Source organism: Struthio camelus, chromosome 14, assembly GCF_040807025.1.
Source record: "Struthio camelus isolate bStrCam1 chromosome 14, bStrCam1.hap1, whole genome shotgun sequence".
Classification (NCBI taxonomy): Eukaryota; Metazoa; Chordata; class Aves; order Struthioniformes; family Struthionidae; genus Struthio; species Struthio camelus.
The window spans coordinates 15,673,188-15,695,947 of NC_090955.1; the positions used below are offsets into that span (position 1 = coordinate 15,673,188).

The 22,760-nt window shown below is 36.8% G+C and overlaps 1 protein-coding gene across 7 annotated transcripts in view; it reads left to right on the forward strand.

The window, feature by feature from the left end:
• The window catches only part of ARHGEF3 (Rho guanine nucleotide exchange factor 3), a 153,372-nt gene that overhangs the window by 95,475 nt on the left and 35,137 nt on the right, over positions 1-22,760 (forward strand). Inside the window, exon 1 of one of the 7 annotated variants that reach the window (XM_009688221.2) lies at positions 17,359-17,702. The exons of the other annotated variants lie outside the window; for them this stretch is intronic. Coding sequence (XP_009686516.2) covers positions 17,607-17,702 — 96 coding nt within the window. The 5' untranslated portion in view covers positions 17,359-17,606. Of the gene's footprint in view, positions 1-17,358; positions 17,703-22,760 lie in introns of those variants that run through there. 7 annotated transcript variants of the gene reach the window in all.

The following is a 22,760-nucleotide window of genomic DNA, read 5'->3' on the forward strand; positions in this document are numbered from 1 at the left end:
CGATCCTGCAGGCTTGCTGCCAGCATGGCACAGGTGACAGACTTGAACTTGCGCTGGCTCCTCAGCTGCCGCAGTTGGCAATGTACATCCTCGGTCTCCTCATTTCTCCCTGAGCTCCAATCCGTTCCTCTCACAACGTAGCCCATGAAAAAAAGTAAAATAAACAAAACTGGGAAGGGAATGGGAAGAGCAGAAAAATAAGTTTAGCAGATCACAACACACAGTAGGATAATTCTGAGGCAGTACATAAGCCTTTTGGAGCGGGACAAGTTTGGACATCTACATGAGACTGTAAGTGATTTAATTTTCCACTTGATTTAAACAAAAGCTCCTTTAACCACCTAGTCTTAAAGGTTCATATAACCTTTGTTGTCTAGCAGTCGTAAAATGATTGACTCTGGTTAGAGCTCTTAAATGTCTCATAAAGAGGAGTATTTCATCATACATGAATAATTAATTCTATGCTCTAAATATTTAAAACAAAAAAAGGTGGCAAGCTATGGAATTCACATTACCAACGTTCACAAAATGAGGAGCCGTTGGTTTTTCCTGTCTGTTTAAATCTGTCCTATAAAGGACCTAGATTTTTTTTTTTTTTTAAAGCTATTAATTACTTCTGCAGAGGATCTCTGTAACCTGATCTCAGCTTGTGAACCTTGTTGAGTCTTATGTGATTACTCTGGTATTGTTCAGCCCTAATTAGTTTGCAAGGATAGGTCTAGCTTTCCTATTATTGTTTATTGTCATGAAACAATTAGGCTGTGGAAAAAGCCTTTCTTCTGTCTTTCATGCTATTAAGTGCAGGGGCAAAAAACATAGTCAGCAGTGCAGTGGGTCTTGATCTGCTTTTTTCTGTTTTTAATCCATAGATAACCTAGTGTATGTATGGAAATTGTATGTGCATTATAGTGGTCAAGTATTAAATAATTGCACAATAAATCTGTATTTCTTTCTAATCTCAGATATTAAAAAGACTTTTTGTATGTTACTCAAGGTTTTAACTGCTCGTTAATGTCCGTTCTTTCAGCTAAGGTATTTAAATTGATTTTTTTTTTAAATTAAAAAAGTGACGACCAATAGAAATAGGAGACCACCTGATTCTTGGCTCATGAATGGGATTAGATACATAACTGGCAGTTTTTGCCTAACTTCTCGGGAATTTAAGATGATGTCTCTCAGGCAAAGTAATTTTCCCCAAGGCTTCCTGGGAGGGAGACATTTATTTTACTTTTTTCTGTGTCTAGGAATAGTAAACCAGAACTGTCCCTTTCCATTAAATGAGATGCCTTGTTGCCAGAATAATTTCTTCCAGAGTATAGCTAGCTATACTCTGATGCTTAATATCATCTGTCCTTCAATGGTCTGTCTTTATGTTAGCTGAAAACATAAATAGTGTCAATATTTTTATTAGTAATTTTTCAGACATTAGTTAAGCAATGAGCTCTTTTGTTAGATATTTTTGTTCATATTTTTCAATTTTAGTGCTCTTTAAAAATAACTTCCTCTTCATGTTGTTCTCTGTCTTAAGTAGGCTAAAAAAACCCTCCGTGAATATGAGAGATGTGGATCTTAAAAAGCAGCTCTAAGCGTTAAACAGACCACAAAGTTTTAAATACATGAGTGCTAGATGGATTTACTGGTAAACGTCTCATCCTCCAGTTTCCTTTTAGTGACCTTAGTTTAAGAATCAAAGAATTGGCACATTCAGCATTGTTTATTTTTGTTCTTTTAATCTGGTGCGTGAGGTCGTTCTGAGAAGCAATGCTATGTGTGACTGAGAAAGGGGGGCTTGCCAGAGGCTTTGGAAAGCTGCTCTGGTATCTAGGTATTGTTATACGTGTAATGAAACAATGCCATGTTTTATTATAGTTTGCATAACTTCCCAGATCTTAAAAGTAACTTGAAAAATGTGAGTTAAGATTCCTGAATAAGTAAAGAAATAGGAAATGTGAGTAGGAAGAAATCATTACCAGCAACATCCATCTTTTTCATGTTAAAGGACTGACAGAAAAGCTAAAACGTTACAGCTCTTGCTTCTGTGTAAAAAAACTAAGTATCCTTGGGCATTATAAAAGCTAATGAAGAAATTGTTTCTGGTTCTGAGTTTACTGCTGTTTCCTAATACAGAAATGGCTTTGAGCCTGGTAAGCTTGCACTTCTGGCTTTGGACCAGCAATGACTAAGAAATACTTTTTTCTCTAAGAGAATTATTAATAATAACTACTTGCAGTGAAGTATATAGAGTGAAGCTGCACAGCGGCTCCAGCTGCCCTGTCAGCAGCAGTCACTGGCATTCTAAGTTCCTGTGGCGTGGCAATAAATTTACAAAAATAATTTGTGCTGATTTTTTTAAGTATATGTTTGTGAAGGAATTCTCCACTGCTTTGCAGATAGGAGCAATAAAACAAAATCTATCTTTGTTTTTACTGAAGCAGCATTTTTGTAGATATTTCCCACAAAGTATCCCTCTGAACCTTGACAAAGTGAGGAGTGTAGTGGAGTGCTGTTTATACCAGAAATTGACTGGGGAGAAGAAAGGATGGTTAAAAAACAAGCAATGTTAGGTGTACTTTGCCTATAAGCTCTTTTATTTAAGTTATGCAGTCTTTGTAGAAGTATACTTAAGTGCTCCCACATAGAGAGGTATGTGGACCCAGACCGGAGTAGGAGAACATGAGCCATGAAGATACTATAGTGTTCATGATGGACACCTCATTAAGCTTCTGAAAAGGTAGATCTTTCCACTGAGTTTTTTAGGAACAAAAACCACTCCAGCACCTAGAACAGAAGACTCGAAATCAAGAGATCCCAAATTCTGATATTTTTTCCAGACTTCTATCCTGAACTCTGTCAAATGATTTTTAACCTGGTTTGAAATTCTCTGTGCTGAACTAGGAGACATGCTTTACTGCTTTACAGGAATGGTATAAGAAATTTATAGAGTATTTTGAAGAGGAGAATAATTTAGGTAGAAATGTTCACTCAGTGCTTTAGAAGGGAAGCCTCATTCAAGAGAAACACTCCAAAGTGTACAGCACAGGTCTCAGAGGTCTATAGAGTTAAAAAAGAGAGTCGCAAATTACAACGGTTAAATATGTGGCCTCATCTACGGAAAGATGACTGGAGCTGATCAAGAAGAGAGGCCATTGCTGTGATGAGTCAGTGAGTACCTAGGGCTGCCTGGGTTCACGACCCTGGCTTTCCGGCGGAGCTAGTAGTTGAAACGTTGATTCTGTGCGCTGAGAGATTTCCAGCGGAGAATATTTGTAACAGATACATGAAACATATGGCTTCAGACAGATTATTGAAAATGATTGTAAGACCGAAAAAGACTAAAAACGTCAAACACTGTTGAGTTGGATAGTTATTCTTGTTGTGCCTGTTTGCTCAGGTGGTAGCTTGGCAGCTGATGGAGAGACCCAAATAAAAAAAATTACTGCTACAGGCATTGTTCTTCCCTTTGTTAGAATTGCATTTGATGTTCCTGTCTTATCTTTCTACATTTTGTATTATCAGTAAAGGAGTACTGAAGAAAACAGCTTTTTCTTTTTTCCATATCGTTTGCCACGTTTAATTTTATGGCTGTGTTCAAGCAGGCGCTGGCTCCACCCCAGTGATTGCAGGCTCCCCATTACAGGAGGCTGCTGAAATACGAGCCCTTCCCCCCCCCCCCCAACCCCATCAGGTGTGATGTGCTAAAGCTATACGTGACTAAGCTGAACAGGAAGAAGTAACGCTTTTAGATTTAATTAAGACAAGGTGTCTTTAAAGTTTCTTCCCTTTCCCCCCACCCCCACCCTCATTCTCCAGTTATTTCCTGATATATTTTTGGGGCCAACTTTAGCAAGTTTAGGAAGGAACAGGTTTAAAAAACAGATGCATGCTTCCTGAAAAGCACCATTAAAAACTTCCACCCGGTTTCACAAACAAGACATAATCTGCATCCTACAAGAAAATGAATACAGTAAGAAAGAATCTTAAATATTAAGAATTGAAATATTCAGAATTCAGGTCTTAAATATGCAGAATTTAGTCACATAAAAAAAATCATAAAAAACTCATATCAGAATCTTGAAAATTATAAGCAAGTATCTCATAGGAGTATTTTTTTAGTACTCTGATTTTTTTTTTTTAAACTTGAGTCACTGGTAAATACTGTAGGGTTTTCTGAGTTTTATTGTTTTTTTTCAATGTCAAATGAACTGTTCAATGACTTTTGTTAGTATTGGTAGCTATTATTAATTACTAGAGGAAACGGGTCTAAAATAGCGGTCCTGAGATTATAGCTTGCAGACTGCATTCTGTCTGTGAGAACAACTTAATGTTGCTTGTGGCCACAGAAAATTTTAAAAAGTTAAGACTGAAGCTGACAAGCATGAAGCTGCTAATAAGAGCAGTGCTTGCTTGGTATTGTTCTCGATGATCCACAGAGTTTGGGGATCACCAATGTAAAATCTCTGTGGCTTTAATTTCCAAGAACATCTGACCTTTGAAACCACTTGATGGCAAAACGTGCTAATAGGGTTATCTATACTAATGAAGATATGTCATAGTCAGAAGGCAAAACTGGATTTGTTCTGTATACGTCTGTAAGGTTGGTTAGAAGATTAGAAACATTGAACAGTATTTTTGATACCGTTTTTCAGCATTTTGTTTAGCGACAACAGTTTTCCTACTATGTCAGATATAAAGTCACAATGAAAGCTCCTCTCTGAACACCAGGAGTGGAATCAGGAAGGCTTCATCGGGGCTAAAGATCTCCTTTCTGCTTTCTGTTATGGGTAGAAATATGTCTTTCTAGTAAATTACTAAATGTGTTTCTCTCTGTTATCAGTTAAAAAAAAATGGCAATAACATCCTCAAAAATACTTTTTAATAGTCTGCGCACAAATACAGAAGCAACACCTTCAGCTAAAACGTGGTTGCGTTCCAGCTTATAAAGGGTCCTAGAGTATTGCAGTTTGGACTGAAATATTAAATGAGAAGCTGCTTAACTGAGAGGATTTTGCAGCTAGAATATTGCAGTTCTTTTGAAAGAACATGAAAGCAGGCATTGATTTAAAAAAAAAAAAAACTACTGCAAAAACTGTTATATCTTGGAAATAATATCTGAATCATAAAGGTATTATAGATATACTATAGATACTTAAATGTACAACTGAAAAACCTCCCCCAGCAAAGTAATGCTAATAAGAGTGGGTAACAGTTGTGAAACAAGTGCACTGCTATAAGGCTAAGATTATAAGTAGATCTATTGCCTGCTGATTGTCTCTTTCCCATACGTGTTTGTAATATCAGGCAGGTGATTTAGGTACACAGAGATCAGGGAGACTGCTCGTTTTCTGAAAAGTCTTGAAATTCCTCTTTCAGCTGTTTGGCTTATTCCTGTGATGTGGCTGATATATCCTGCAACGACACATTTTAATGTACACCTGCTGTTAAGTAGCATGCACTAAAACAAATTTAAATCTTAAGCTCACAAAGTAGATAGAGTCTTACTGTGGTAAAACTGCGATCATTTTGGGAGGATAGATATTCTTAGTTTGCTACAAATACCAGATTTGGAGGAAGCAGTTATGAACAGAAGCAACAGAAGCAAGCAGTCTTTAAATGTTTGTACAAAAACAAACTCACCAAATTCCAGAGAATAGTATGTAATAACATACCTGCTTTTCTCTTCCAGATATGAAGAACATTCCAATCTTTATTATACAGCCTCGATTTTATGAAGCTGTCCTTTCAGACTTTGATTTTTGATTCACCAGTACGATGGCTGGACATCTCACAGGATTTAAACTCTTAGTTTACTTTCATTGTGGAGTTTCATTGCAACTCCCTTAGGTCATCTTGAATATCTAGTCTATTCTCTCCTCTCTCATTTTAATTTAAAGAGGAATGGAGTAGTGAATTGGTTGCATAGAGAGTTCACAGAGCACACTGAGAACACCTGTACCAGACAATGTGCTTAAAGTAGAACATAAGAATTAGCGTTTTTTCTTATACTTCATTGCAATATGTTGGCATGCCTGCACTGTGTTTACTCTTGTGTTTTCTCTTAATTGTTTGGTACTTTGCTTGTACTTTTCTACTGGTTATTTATATTATCATATGCAGAATAAGGAAAGTATATGGGAACTGGAGAAGAATCATGCTTTTATTATAGGTATCGATCTAACAAAACCAAGATATATTATTATTTTGTTTTTTTCTAAACTGGACATAGAAATACTGTCTTCATATTTTTCTTCAAGGTAACAAAAATCAGAAAACATTTCCTTACTAAACTGCTGGCAAGCCTTTTCAGCTGTAACATTTAGTTGCTGAGTGGTGTTATGTCATCCTGTTCTCTTCTGTTCTCTCGTAGCTGGGAAGTACATGTACTCATATACTGGGACCTCAAAGAGTGAATAAAAAATTCCTCCTCAAAATCTTATTTCAAGATTGTATACATCTCTACTTAGATGCTTTCTTTTGCACCGGTTCTAAGATTCAGCTGTGGTAGAAAGAACGTGCCAGGGAATTACGCTGTGAGTGTTACTGTGGGTAGTTTGCTAGTAGAATGTTTGTAGTACGTATCCTTCAAAATGGAAATTGTTCTGGCCATCAGTTACTAAACTCTTATTACCACACATAAAATTCAGGTGTACGAATTCATTTAATGCTACAGTAGTCTCACTTCTAAAATTCTGTTGCTGTGCTCTTGAATGGAAACGGCATCATACTCAACTGAGAATTAGATCCTTTTGTCTAGCCCATGTCTCATCTTGCAGATTAGTTCTCTGTATTGTCATTAGTTTCTGGCCTTTTCTATTTACAAAGCTAAAATTCTTTTTCAAGATCTAATTATGTTATGTTTTGTTTACAGCCTTTTTTCTGGCTTTAAGAAAAACAGTTTAGCCTTTTCTCTATCTAGCCAAATGTTACTACAAAAGTCGTTTCCCTTGGTAATCACTTTGACCATGCTATGCTTTTCTTTGCAGTACTCTAGGTACTTGTATTTTGCATCAAAAAGAAATTACAAAGACTTTTGAAAAGACAGATAAATTATTTATCCCAGTTCCACAAATCATCCTGCCATCAAAGTGGTTCACTCTTGTTTCTGTCTGGTCTAGAATGCCAGCCTTCATCATCGATTTGCTATTATTTATTTTAACAAGCATGTTTGTGCTTTTTTTTTCCCATACAACTCCATGTTTTTAGAAGAGCTGTCCTCACCCCCAAATATCTGCAAAGTTTTATGGTGGTCAGAATAAACTTGGCAGCTGTTAATCGTCTTGGGCTCTGAAACCTATGCCTGGTATTAAAAGTATATGGCCTTTATATTTTTGCTGTATTTTCTGTTTAACCTTCATCATCAGAACAAAAGAATTTATGGCTTTGAGTTCATATTTAAGTCTCCTCATGTTGGCTGAAGTCTCTTATGCTAACACTTTTCCCTGTTTACTGGGGTCTTATAAGGACACTATATTCATGCTTGTACGGGGATTTAAAGATACAATATTTGACGTACATGTCATTTTTTTCAAGACCAAAAACAATTAGCAAACATTCTGATATTATTACATAATTATATCTAAAACATTTGACTACACCATCTTGTCTTTGTGTTCAGTCAACTACTATGTTTCAAGATGAATAGATGCAAAAATTCTATTGTGATATGAATGTGTATTTCACTTGTTAAATAATACTTAAACCAATATTTTCCATGGTGTTTGCAATTACTTTTCAATGCTTCTTTTTCCATTTTCAATTGCTGACCACCTATGCTCTTATGGGAACAAAGTTAACTATGCTTGCTGACTGAATGAATACTTGCTAGAAGGGACTGGAAATGTCTTCCTGCAGGTAGCCACACTCTATTAAAAGCTAAATACATAAGGTAGGCTTTCAAATCTTCACATGTAAGTACTACTAATAGGGACTGAGAAATTTTGATTGAGATCTTCTGGAAAGTGGATGCTGAAATTGGCTGCCAAAGCCAATTATGATATATATGGTGCATTATATATTTGTAAGTAAATATACATCTCCATTTAAATACATATATTTACTTATAAGTATATATAAAAATAGATATGATTTGAGAAAGGTAACTTGGGAAATGGTACAACTTCTGGTAGATTATGATTGCAGAGTTGATAATGGAGGTCACATAAAAGAAAGATGCACTTGGTCTTTTCCCAGATAGTAATTTGTGAATGATAATTTGACCAGAGAGGAGATTGTCTTCAGAAGTTCAAGACAGTGATCTTGAACTAAGAATGAAGTATTCAGGACAACTATTTGTCTTATTTATTTCTATTTTTCTGTTTTGATTAAAACTTACTATAGTAACTTTTATATCATATGGATTACTTCATGATATTTAGCCTTGGAAAGATAGTATTTTGTATCCCTAAAAGCAGATGAGTAAAACAGTCGTGGAAGTGGCTTCTGCATTTGCTGATCCTTGATTAAGGGTTGTGAACAGAAGTTCTGTCCTAGTGTGAGCTGTTGCTGACTGTTTGAAAATGTTATGCCCTCTTTTAAGCATCTTTTAAAGCTTAGTCGCCTTGTTGCTAATGCCATGTCATCTTTAAGGTCATAACTACAAAACATCATTGTTGATGCCTTATCAGTGTTTTGCAAGGACGCTTCTATTGAAGTTATACCAATTTTACACTGTTATTTCTGCTCCCCCCTCATACGGAAAGGATGAGGGGGCGAGAGAGATTATTTCTTTTTTTTTTTTGCTCATTTTTTCCCTTTTTTTAATATTGGGTCATACGCATGAGAATAGAACAACATTTCTAAAAAGGAGACTAATAGTGATAGTAGATAATCACTGTGATAATGTGGATTGTAAGGCATTGTGAGATCTGTGGCACTCTATTCAGGACCAAATAGGAAGGTTTTCTGCTCTGGATTATTAGGGGTTATTACAGTGTAAAAGAAGACATCTTAGGTTCAAGATTGCTCCCTCGTAGTTTAGATGTCAGACTTACATGGGTCTTTTTGCAGAGCGCTTAGTCTCGCTGTTTTGCTCATCTTCCAGACCAACTGAAATATTTTTACAGTGGAAATAAGAAACGTGAATGTAGTTAGTGGAGGCTTGATTCAGAGCTTACTGAGGTCAATGAGATTTATTCAGAAGGCTTACAATGCATGTGAATGTTTATGCTTCTCATTAGGGAGGCACTTTGTATTTATCAGCCCCTCCATTAAAAAGTAAAATAATTAAATAAGCATTCCTTTGCACACATGTTGGAGAAATAAATACTTAGAAAATACTTATCATCTCAGAAAAAGATGATATCCAAGAGAAAGAATGATGATAGTCTTGTAATCTGTGCCGGAGCATCCCAAATTGCTTAATTTGGGGTCCAGAGGTGCTCCTGGCATCTCCTTGGCTATGATCTGGAAATAGGTACATCCTGCTCAGGAACACTTAAGACTGCCTTCATGGTTTGTGTTCTAAATATTTATTCAAGAAACACAGATGGTCTCTTAATTTCAAGATCTTAAAACTGGCGAAAATAACTGATTATGATAAGGAGCAATACTGCACAGTTGTCTTGAAAAATTAGTAGATGGATCTGTTTGAAGAAATTCTGATCCAAAGCTTTGATCCAAAAACTGAAATGCTGATAGTATTTCTGGGGTATGACTTCATGTAACAACTTACAGCGCTTTCCTAAGAACTTATCTCAAAATTAATGAAAAACAATAAAATCTTAATGAAGAAAAGAATACAACTGACTAATTGAGAGGACTTCTGAGGACCAGAGTGAATCATACTAACATGTAAATGTAGTAAAGCATGTTTCAAATTGAACATAATGAGATGTATAAGTTGGGGGGGGGGGGGCCTGCTTTCATTTCTGACCTGAAGAAGGACCTATAAACCTTGAAAGCTCTTCTGTGTTTTGTTTTTTCCAGTTATCTAACTTGATCTAATAAGCCACATTAACCCCAAGCCTTGTGTTATATAATGCAGTTGGAGGTGAGGATTGGAGGGACAAAGTGTTTGGCCAATACTACATGTGAGATCAGTTACAGAGCGGGGGAAATTCCTGCTAATACTTAAGAGCAGGACAAGTAGAAGGTGATTTGTTTTCTAATCATTTTTCTTTCTTGCCCATACCCAAGTATGCCCACACACATGTACAGCAAGAGCGGGAGTGCTCTAGAGAGAGATTCCTGCTCCCACAATGCCTGTAACTTAAACAAACCTATTTTAATTACATTTAATCTCATTTAAACATCAAACAAGCTGTTCCCAGTAACTTCCTCTCCATATAGTGGAGAGGAAATTACTTTCAGTGTAAAATTTTGGGAAAGAACAGTTATATTTATGCTCACCATGTTACCCTCTACTGAACTTGACAGGCTGTTTAAAATCCGTGCTGATAAATCAGGACAAACCCTCCCACTGCCTCCTCCCCAGGAACGCGCAGGGAGAGGAGCTCAACCAGCGGCTTTGTGCCAAGCCTAACGCATGAAGACTCATTTTATCCTGCCTCACCACACCCTCCGCGTTCACTCCACAGGGACCACCAGGGCTAGGAATTAGTTTGCAGTGTTGGGTGTGTTTGGGGGGTGGAGAAGCATGAATCCCATTGCAGTTTTCTCAGTGGACCATCATTAGTCTTGAGCTGCTGGTGGCCAATCATCATAACAGGTTTTCTATATATGAATTTGCTTATATTCTTCCTAAGGATCATTTCTGTGCTCATGAAGAGAACAGTTTTGTCTCAATGCAAATGCAATTATTAGGGGACTAATTAGGTTAAACTGATTAGGCTTAACTGTATGGTGCTTTCTGTAGCAATCAGACGTTACATAAAGTTAGTGAAAATTAAAAAAAAAAAAAAAAGAAAAGAAAAATCTGGCAAATTGTTTCATCTGTTTGTCTCCCAGTGCAAAATTGTTCACAGGCTATGTTCATATGAAAAAATTCAACAATATGTGCGTGTTTCATTTTGAAAGTCTGCAAACTGCTTTACTAACTGGATGTGGGTTTATACAATAGTGCAGTGATCTGTACAGGAGAATCATGTGTCTCTGTCCCCTGGTTTAAGCTAAAGGTACTTTGAAATAAATGTGGCATTTTGTAATAGCCACCATCAACCATGGGAGATGGTGGAGACTCCTGTTACTTACTAATTTTATTTGGCCAAATTGAGAAGTAGTAGTTCAGGGCATCTTGGCTGCAAACCCCAAAGCATAGCACATGGTAACAGTGAGGAAACTTAAGTGTTTAACTTCCTGCTTTTTTTGTTACTCCATAAGCTGCACAAATAAGGGTCATATGAAAGGCTGTCCTCAAAAGGAGAATCTAAAATGAATAGAAAACTGACGTTAGAAAACTGAAACCCAACTGTTCCCTTAAGAAGTGTTTCGTTGTTCTGCACTGGTCTTTGCAAAATTATGATTCTACTTGGAAAAGTGACCGCTGTGGTTTTTGAGAGAACATTTTAATGGTAATCATTTCTCCTGTAATCATGTTTTATTGGAATTCCTAAGGACCAATATTTTTATCGATCTGTTTCTAACAGTTATTGCCTAGCAAATTGTCAACTTGATGTATACAATCCCTATTTGATTCTTAGGTGCATATAACTATTAAATATTTCTCCACTTGTGGAGAAGCTATCTTTTTTGGTTTTAGGGAATTGCAATTTTATGAACAGCTGTGTAACTGCCTTCTAAATTCCCTTTATCTTGCAGTTTTTATGCTTTCTACCTACTAAATCATCACTGTCAGGATTTCTGCATTCCAGCTCTAGAGCCAGATTCAAATCAGTAATGTTTGGGTGAAATCAACTGTTTCAGAAAAAAATTTCTACAAAGAAAACTTTCCTAATTATTACCCAGAAGAGATACTGGAGCGCATTTGAAAAGAGACTCCAGAGGTATTCAGTAAGTGCAAAATTCTGCATGCACGTGCAATACTAGCTTTGATTAATTTTTACTGGACATTTTGGAATGGTAGTTTTCCATGAATACTGTTAGTGAAATGGTATCTCTTTTAAGCAATGGTTTCTGGTTTTTGTGAAACCATATACATATGATAGGTGCATATATGAGATACCCATACTCTCAGGATACGCCATGGAGTGCAAATTACTGTTTTGTTTTTTTTTTTTTTTCGTGAAATGCGTATGCAGTGTGGTTTACTTAAATCAGCTTTTTACAGTGGGCAGAATTTTCAGAAACATTATATGCCAAGTAATGTTTGCACACTTAGTCAAAATTGAATGGAGATGCTGGTCCTCTGCAATATACTTTACATTACAGCTTTTACTACCACCATAAATCTGGAGTAACTTCACTGGACAGAGGAGCTACTGTACTTTGGATGATTCAGGGAGTTCTGAATAACTTGGTAGTCTTACAGAAATTCATCCATTTTGAAAATGCTTGTTTAATGTTCTTAATTCTGATTTTTTTAAGTAGCTGTGCATATTGCTTATTGAAGGTGATAGTGATAATACATTTTTATTTTTCCAAAGCATTATACCTTTTAGTAACTTCTTGTCTTGTTACTGGGAATGTGTAACATAAATATTTTCCCAGGGAAATACAGGGACATGCACATAAGTTTGTATTTCTACATCATCAGAATAGACAGATCAAAAGGAAGAGCTCACACAAATATGAATCACAGGAGAAATATATTGTTAACAATGTTTTTCTTTTTGCTTTGGTAGTTGTAATTAAAATAAAAAGAAGATTATGCTGAATCTTTGCAACTAAGGCTAGGCTAATTGTAGGCAACACAGCTAGAAAACAGACCAAAACCAAGTAGAGGACTGTTTAAGTTGGATGAGGGAAGAGATGCAAGGGGCAGGCAAACAGGCATTCAGAGTCCTTTATTATTATGAAAATACAGTTTGTGTAGATTACTACAGAAGAGCTGGATGTCAATTATTTATAGAAATGTAATTGTATTTGTGATTTGTATTTTTAAATAGCTTTGCAAACCAGATTTTGACTTTTAATGGAGAAAGTAGTCATATCAGTGTATCAGGAGGAGGAGGGTAATCAAGTTCGGGGTGTAGACTTCTCAAAATATTTCTTTTTAATCACAGATTCTGTGTTTCTGCCCAAAGGCAGATGGAATGTATTGGCAAAGATCATGTTAAAACAACAAAAACACCAACCCAAACCTTTAAACAATCTATTTGTTAGTTTTCTTCCTTGGGCTGAGTTCAGCTGCAACTGATGCTTTTTTGTTCCACTAAACTCCTTTGGATGGTTGAAGATTCTTCGTTCTATTTGGTTTTTTTCCTTCTTTAAGTGTTAAGTTTAAATGTTTCAGTCTCGTGTTCCACTGCTTATCATCACAGCTTCTTAAATATTTTTTAGAAGCCAACAGTTTTGTTTTGCTCTTTGCCATCATATTTTGAATCCTTTATGAAATCTTTCATCAAATTTATTTTATAATGATTTTGACCAAAGCTGTAGGAATCTTCAAGATTAGCATAAGATGAAAAGGAATTCTGACCACATTTGTTTTAAGCTTCTAAAACTTAAGTATTTCAATGGACTTTGTCATCCAGACAGATGCTTTTGCAACACTTAATTTAGTATTCAGTTTTGAATATGTGCAGAAACTGAGTGACTAAATGCTTTGGCCTGAGCTGGACGACCACAGAACTCCTCTGCCAGTGAACTTCAGCTCTGAAGCATCTCAGCGATAGCAGGCACTTTTCTTGAGCAGGGACTTTTGGAATTACCAAATAGTTTAGATACTTCTCCCTGGTAGTTAAGTAGGATTAAAACTGGCTTAAAACTGGCTTAAAACTGTCAGATTAAACTATACCTTTGGCCTAAGTGCCAAAAAAAAAAAAAAAAAAAAAGAAAAAGCAAAGCAGATACACTAGCGTGCTGTGCAATCTAGTCACTAGCATTGGCTTTTTAAAAACATTCATTTTTTTGAAAGTGATTTTCAATTCAGACTTAAGTTTTAAAGTGTTAGAGTGGCTTTATAGTCTAATTACAACTTTTGGAATGCGTGGACTCACTGGCTTCAATCTGACTAGAAACCATGCTAGCATCACTGAACCCTTCATTTTTCTAACCAGTTAATAGCAGTTGACTGGGGAGTCTTTCAGACTCACAAGTTTATGAACTGATCTTTGGCTCTGTTTAGGCATGCAAGCATAGACATGACTACTACTGCTGGGCAATCACTTTCTACTCTAAAGGTAATGAAAAAATGAAATGTATATGTAAATCACTTCAGAATAAGTTTTGTAAGCTCTTTCAGAATGGACTGCAGTGTTGTATGTTGATGCACAATGCAGATGGGACTCGATACCATGAATAAATTGGTATACTTTTGATTATGAAATGTGCACAGCACGCAGCAGACAAATTTGTTTCTCTCTTCCAGAGAATTGTTTGGAATTGTACCACTGTGTTATTTCATCAGATAATGTGATACTTATTTTTATAAAATGAGGTGTTGTTCATCAATGCATTTTGGGTACAGATTTCAGTTCTAAAACAGTATTCCAACACTTCTGCTAGAATAAACAAACATCCAGAGAGTCTAATAAATCCTGTTATAGGTGTTGGAAGGAATTATAGCTTATCTTCCATGAAGAATAAAATCTTGTATGATGTGAAGGGCCTTCCTATTTTTAGCAGTTAAAGAATTATATTCCTCTTAAAATAGATTTTTTTCCTTGGTTTTCAAGAATGCTTCATTAAGCTGAAGTCCGCTGGTCACATTAATGGAGACAAGACAGAATCCCTCTCTTAGCACATTTTTTTGCAAGTATAAACCAAAGTTCATCATTTCGATCTCTGAACCAGTACGCTCCTGTGCTGTGTGAAGTGCTGCTTATGCTTTGAAGCATGTTACAGGATTAGAATGACGTGCTTTGAGGACAAGCCTTGAAGGCATTTTGTCTCATTGATTTAAGTGAAGCTGATTTCAAAAATGGTGTTAGCGCACATGCTCGTGAGCAAACGTACACGGATGGTATTTGAAATCAAGGCTTCTTGGGCTCACCTGGTAACAAAGCAACTGCAGTGTTTTCAGGGGTTTCTTGACCATTTTAAATGTCCTGTGTGTATTAGTGTTTTGATGTGCTTGAATTGTAAGCAGAAAGCGTCTAATGCCATCAGACTGTGCTCAGAGGAGGAAGATACCCTCTGAATGAGATACTGAAGGCTGGGGGAGGGGGGAAGGATTTGAAAAAATGATTACAGACTTGTGTGAATGAAATCATAATTTGTGGTTCCCAAAATGCTGATGAAAGGGAGTCTTTGAATGAAGCACCACATTTTTTTTTTTTATATTTTATGAGATATGGAAAGTAAGGGGGCCACATCAAACATCTGTCTCACTTACTATCACATCTCCAATGGTGACCAACAGTAAATGCTTACGGAAGAGCACAAAACAGAAATAGCCTGTCATGTTTCCCCAAAATACTGTCCCAGCATCCAAGAACTTGTAGCTGAGAAACTTTGAGACAGAGGTGATATTTTTGTCTCTGCTAGCTTTTGGTATGTATTTTATCCATGAATTTATCTAGTTGCTTTTTGAGCCCCTGTAAATCTCAATATATACAGCATCTTGTGACAAGTACACTCTCTCTCTCTCTCTCTCTCTCTCTCTCTCTCTCCCCCCACACACACACACAAAATAGGTAATGTGAATATTGTATGTAATATGAAGAATTAGCACCTTTTTGGCTCTGAATCTGCCACCAACTGGTTTAATCTAATACTTCATTTTTCTTGTAGTTGAAGACAATGAACAATCATTCCCTGTTTGCTTTCTCTGTGTCATTCATGGCTTGTAGATCTCTATCATATGTGCTCTGATTTGTCTCTTTTCCTGTCTGAAACATCCTGTCTGATTAATTATTTGTCCCAAGGAAGCTGTTCCATGTCTCGTCAATACTTCTGCTCTTCTGTAAACCTGGTCCAATCCTACAGGATCCTTCTGGCGATGGGGGGGAGACTCCTGCACGTAGCATGCAAGTGTGTTCATTTCACTTCTGCTTTTAGAAGAATTGAACATCCGGAAGTACTGATAACTTTCTTCTAGATCTTTCCCAGGATTTGGTGGGGGGTTTTTAGGTTTTTTTGTTTTTTTTTTTTTTTTAGTTTTTTAATGAGTAGACTACTTCAAAACTTGGAGATACCAGCTTAACCAGCAGCAGGATGCCATCTCTGGCTCTACTCTAGTTGCTCTTAAAAGGACTAGAAGAATGAGCGTATGAGACGTTATATATGTTTAGGATATTGGTGAAATCACAGGAAAGCCTTCAAATGAGAGCTGAGTCTGCAAGTTGAATAAACTCCTTCTAAAGGCATTATTATCTGATTAAAAATCTTGAGGAAAGTAAGTGCTTGTAAAGCAACATCCGTTATACAATCTCCCTTTAAAAACAAAGTTAACTTTATCAAACTATGTAAAAGTTATTCTTAGTTATGCTGCTTCTCTTTGGCTGAAAATGTTTAGAAATGTTCTCCTGTCCTCCTCCCCCCGTCCAGCTTCCTAGTCACAGTTTCCGTTTCCTTGTCTCCCATGTACCCTTTTGGTCAGATAGATCTCATATTGCAGACAAGGCCCCTCACGCTTCCTCCCTCTTTTGAGGAAACGTTCACTACCTTCGTCCTAAGGCACCCATCAAGCAGATCGTGCCTGGCTGCACAGACACTGAAGTGCACTACGCAATATGTTCGGCAAAGGCATTTTTTCACTTTCTCACCTTGTTACAGGGAAAGGTGCAGGGCAAGGGAGTTCTTTGACTGAACAATTGAAACAGAGCGTAGCTTTAAAAACACAAGAAACAAGCTACTGCTTGCCAGACAGGAAAAAGCAACAATGTGGGTGAACAAAAAAAAAAGGGGGGGGGCGGTGGGGGGGGGGAGGAGGAGGAGGAGGAAGAAAACGGCTGCATGTTGTGGCAGCATAACACGATGCAGCATGCCTCTGCTGATGGGAGCGTGGCAGACAGCGTAGACGCTATGGGCATCCACAGGAATGTAGACTGTATTTGGGACATGATTACTGTGCCGTTGGGGACTGTACTCCTGTTCCTTGCCATGAAGCTCTGTACTTCTGTCAGGTAGATAGCTGCCTGGAAAGCCCAACAAAAAATAGTAATTGAATTGCAGTTAGCCTGTGAGGAGCAAACAGGAGTGCTAGATTCGGCTATAAAGTTTTGCAATATATGATAATAGTGCTTTGTGATCAATAAGGGAGTAAAGCTACAGGAAAGAGAAAAAGATGTCTTTTCCGCTAGAAATAGCATGTTTTCTGCTGGTTGCTGGGTGAGTTTACCGTAACTTGCTCCTTTCCACAGATTCAGCTGAGCTTTCAGCCACTTCCCCGCCCCGTCCCCTGCCTGTGGGAGGATTTTGATGTCCGTAACGGCAGCGTCATGTTACACTTGCCTGACACTAGGAGCTTGTTTCTTTCCTCCCTTATTCAAGCGCAGGAGCTCTTTCAGGTCATGCTATCAGAAACCTGACGTGGGACATTTCACTTCCAGAACCGCTGAGTGCTGGGGGGGAGGCTCAGCTTTGTCTTCATATTTTGTACTCGAACAGAATCAGCTGTGACATCCGAAACTACTCCTCCTGCAGCCACCATGGTGGCCAAGGATTACCCTTTTTACCTCACGGTCAAGAGGGCAAATTGTGCCTTGGACGTACAGACAGTGACCAGCCCAGCTAAAGAGACAGAGGTACTTCATCTACTAATGATATGGTTGCAACTTGATTTTTCTTTGTAGTGTGGTCTGCATTGTATTAGGGAAGATTAATGTGCTTTAAAAATAGGTTTCTAATTATAGATACCTGGTTTGTTTTACGCATCTTCTGCTGCGATCTTTAGATGCTGGATTTTCGTTTGGAATAAGGCAAGGCATAAAGAGTGTAGATTTTGTCAGTTATCGTTTTAAGGAATTAGTACTACTTTTTTCAGTGGCTAATTGACAAAGGTCCTTTTTAAGTATGTAATTTTAAGTTTATAGATGATTTTTTCTAGTGCTAACCTTTACTTCCAAATTGTTACATTCAGTGCAGGAACTGGTTATGTGCTTTGGTGACAGTGGGAGGGAGTATGGAAAAGGGTGTTTTAAAGCATTGTGTCTGTGCCTTTTCTCCACCAGGAATAAACCAAGGAATTACTCTGATAACACAGTTAACTGAACACTCTGCCATATCAGCAGGTTAACTGCCTTGTTTCTTAATATGCATAAAATCCTTTAATATGACATTAAAAAACTTACTCCTCAAAAGCCAACTTACTCATTTGCAGAATTCTCCTAAATGGCTGAACCTTTCAGGAGCTGTGTTCATGCAAACTTAAATATTTGATACTTTAGGTTAATGTTTAGTCTGCTTTGTGTGCTTTTTTGGAAAGAAAACGGTGACCTCAAGTATTCAGTCCAGCTGCCCTGGAGGAGGGATAAAATTTCTCTCTGGAATTTTTTTATCACTTTACATATATAGCTTCTTCATTAGTCTTGTTTGCTGAGTAACTTGAAGATAACTTACTGAATTGTGTGCGTTCAGTGGGAACTGCATTCAAAGATTACTTACCTCCAGCAGCTGAATGGATCCAAAGTAAAAGAAACCCAAGCCAAGTGTCCTTGTTTAATCATGGTATTTAGATTAAGAACATAAGAGCATACTGTACTTTTGCTTTTCAGTGTATTTACATACAATGATTTAATTATTGTAGTTACCAGACTGAAATTTTTTCAACTGCTTATTTTTAAAACTAACAGCTCTTGTGCATATATGCAAAATGCAAGTTGGTAAGCACCAAATGGTTCACTTACGGGTGTTTGTTTTACTAAATATAATATTTGAAGCAATATGGGTTTAGCTTGATTAGTGCATGAAGGTTCTTTTTTTTCCTTTTGGTGAATGAATAGAATTGTCAAATAAGCAAAGCTGGAGTGTTGTTCTCTTCCAGTTAGAAAGAACAGCTTAATTATAGTCAAATTTTGAAGAAAATCAAAACTCAGTGAAAGACTAGAGCATGAGGGAGTATCTAATAACAGATATGATCAATTGAGATTATAAAGTGCAAATGCTTTACTTAGGGCAGTTGTTTGGGATTTATAACCTTTCATTTTGTATTTTATACAAATAAGAAAACGCACCCTATACTTTCAGGCTGAAAAATGCTGTTTACTGAGAGCATGATAGACTTCTAGCATTCTGAAAAATAAACTTTTAAGCAATCTTCTGTTTCTCTTAGTTGGGTATGGAGGGATCATCTGCCACTCCAAAACTTTGGCTAAAGAAGCAGAAGTTAAAAAACAAAAACAAAACAAAAAACACACCTCTTCGGGAAAGGCATTGTAAGGATAGATGTATGCAGCCTGCTCCTTTGAAGTCTGTCAATATGGGGGGAAAAAACCTTTTCTTCTCTAGCTTCTTTGCACTCTATAGTATTTACAGATCTAAATAAAGCTATTGGGCGCCTTCTACCACAATTTTGTGTTACTACACCAGAAAGCTAGCTTGCTTATGTGTGTGTTATGAATTTTTGGCTTTGAAAGCCTGAGTTTAGTTTCAATTATTAATGTGTGAAGTTGGTTGATTTAATTAATAAGCTAATTTTTGCATAATTTCTGTCAAGTGTGAAATAGAATAGATTTTCTGTTACACCAGTGTGGTTTTATTTTTAAGTCAGAACTTGTAATTATTAACTATTTCCTCTGACCATATTAAATAATAATTTTCTAGTATTTGTTGTGAACAAATACGAAATGTACTCTGGAGGATCAGTGGTTCTTATATGAGATGAAATTCAGCAAAAATCTTGAGCATGTGCCTTACTTAAGCCTACTAATTTTAACTGAGACTAGTAAGAAAAGTGTATACTTAACATGCTTAGGATAGCACTTCACATGCTATTAAGTTTTCTGCTGAAATGGGTATGCTTACATTTGAAATCTCTAATTGCAAAACAATTATCTTTATTAATACTTTATCAACACTTCAGAGGTATGGAAACTGAAATTAAGAAAGGCTGAATAGCTGGGCTGTTAGTTTTCAATTTTGTATGTGTACACTGTTAAAATTTTCCCAAACTGCCAGGTGAAGATCTCTGGGCAGCAAGCTGAAGCTTACGGACAATAGACTTGTTCTCAGGTATTCTTGTACTTAGTCTGCAGACCACAAGTTGAAAACCACTGATGTTTTGGAGGCTCAAGTCAGTGGCATGAAAGAAGACAGAACAGAGGCTTCCTAACTTAGTCTGTTGTGTAAGCTGCACTTGAGTTTCCTTGGTGCAAATTCTGTGGAAGTAGCACAGTCACAAAATAATGACTAATAAAACATCCAGACTGTATGTAAATAGTAAACATCTGGAATCTGAGAGAAGACTAGTGTGCCGGTGGTCAAAGTACAATCATCACAGTTCGTTCTAAATTCAGTGTAAGGGCAACAAAATACTCCAACACCTGAGAAGTGAGTTAATACAGAAATAAATAAATAAATATATATATATATATAAGGCCTTTACATACATCTTTGCATACCCCACATAAAGTACTGCAGCACAGTTCTAGAAAGAAAAAACCTTATGCTAACAAACAACTACGAGAGTTTGGCAAAAACTGAGTCTTAGCTGTTCTGCTCAACAAAACAGTGAACTTAGCAATGGTTTATTGTTAATGAGATAAAATTTCACAAGTTTCATGGATCTGGGTAGGGTTAGTTGGGATACCCAATACCACTGGGTGCCCATTATACAGTGTTTTTTAAATGGTCATATAAAATGATTATATGGTGAGCATGATGCTCAAAGGCAGCATTGAACTCGTTTCCTGTACAAAATTTGTAAACTGAATGTATGTTCACAGGCAGCTGAGGCACAGAGCCAAAGGAAAGGTACCGCAGAGCTGTGTCTGTTTTAACTATAAACATACTTAGATGCAGTTAAAGAGAGATTCTGCCTGTCATGTTGTCCATATGAAAATAACCCAATTAGTATCTATGAACTTACAGAAAAAAATCAATCTATATGTTCTTCATAAGATATCATGCTTGAGAAAGACTGAGCCTAAAAACAGATGTTGATCCAACAGTAGGCTCATAAGGGAGCCCTCCGATACAGTAGTACTGATAATTCGTTAAGTCTGACACTTTCCCAGAGGAACACAATCTGCTAGGATGAAGAGTGGCACAGTGGTGATACAGCTGATGTTCTGTAGATGAGACATGCATGCAGTTTTCTAATCATAGAGCCTTTGTTGCCTGGAAAGCTTAGTTGTTCATTATGAACAATCTTATCTGATTTCCTTTTATTTTTAAAGAAAAAAAATCATTATGACAAGGTTTGTGTCTGCTGATTTATATAATAACAAGTTGTATAACAGTCAGGAAGTGATTTGAGATGGAGATTTAGAAACTTGTACAAATTCTACAGTGCAGTCCATGATTTCCAGAGTGAAGTAATAAGTCCAAATACTTTTGTAAATCTTGTATCGTTCCACAGTCTTCACTGACATGCTGTTATAGATGCTAGTATCATTCCTCTACTGGGTAAAATTCTAAAGCCTTCAGAAATGAAAGTAGACCTCTGGTAAGTCTAATTTGGTATAACTATGTTTTAGGCGAATGCTATCTTAGTATTTTTGGACTGTCTGCAAAAACAAGTGAAAAATCTCTGCCCACCAAATAGAGACATGACAACTGAGATAAAGGGAAGAATTTTCACAACTTCTTTACATATCTTAACAAGAAAAAATGAATAAAATCTGAACAAATGGTGTGACTAGAATCAGACTGAACTATTTTTTCATGTGTGTGTTCTGAAAGAACGTTTAATCTGCACTGAAATATATTTGGAAGCATGAGCTACTTAGCAGTACGTTCAGGATTGAATGACAGACTTAGGCCCGTGTCTCCCTGAAACTAAAAAATGTTAAAAGGCCAAACTTGTGAATGCAGTGGTGCACAAAAAAATTATTCCTTCTGAGTTAGTGGGAAGAAGAATGTTCTTCCTTACAGGAGGGTTGAAGATAAGCTTTTGTTGTCTTCCTTTGGAAGACTTGTTGCTTGAGCTAGACACCTCAAGACAAAAGGAAGCCTTTTGTTTTACATGTCTGCAAGAAGAGACTCTTTCCAGTGTTGAATTCTGCAACTATTTTCTCCTGGGACTGGATAATTGAGTACTAAAGGTTTGGTTTATTATATATACTAATTATAATCCAACAAGTATAATTAGTACTAAGCACGTGGTAAAAATACATGGTTACAACAACAAAGGATACTACTAGCTTCTTTTCTTGCATGTGTCCATTTGAGAAAGGCTCTGTATACAGGCCCAACCCAAAGAGGTCTGTGGCATGGGCAAGGCATTAATGTAGGAAGCCAGAGTTGAGCCTGCACTGCAATCTCGCATTTATGCCCTGGGAAGCTCAGTCCATCCTGTTTTGTGAAAGAATTTTATTAAATGACTGTGGCTAGTGATTCAATCTGTGCTTAGTTCTGTCTAAAGAAATAGGAGCAGAGAGAGCCCTATAAGTCTAAAGAAAAATTTATTACTAAGTACTTGAATCCCATTTATTCCCTGATCAGGAAAATAATAAGATCTTCTGTAAATCTGGCTCTTGGTACTTAACAAAACTGTTGATCAGTAGAATTACATTCATCTGCTGTAAACTGTCAAACCACACTGATTCCTACTTTGTCAATAGTTTCAAAATCCATATAAAAAACTTTAGCAGTAGCTTTTACTTGCCTATTCTCCAGCCCAAGGATTCAGTCGCATTGGTACG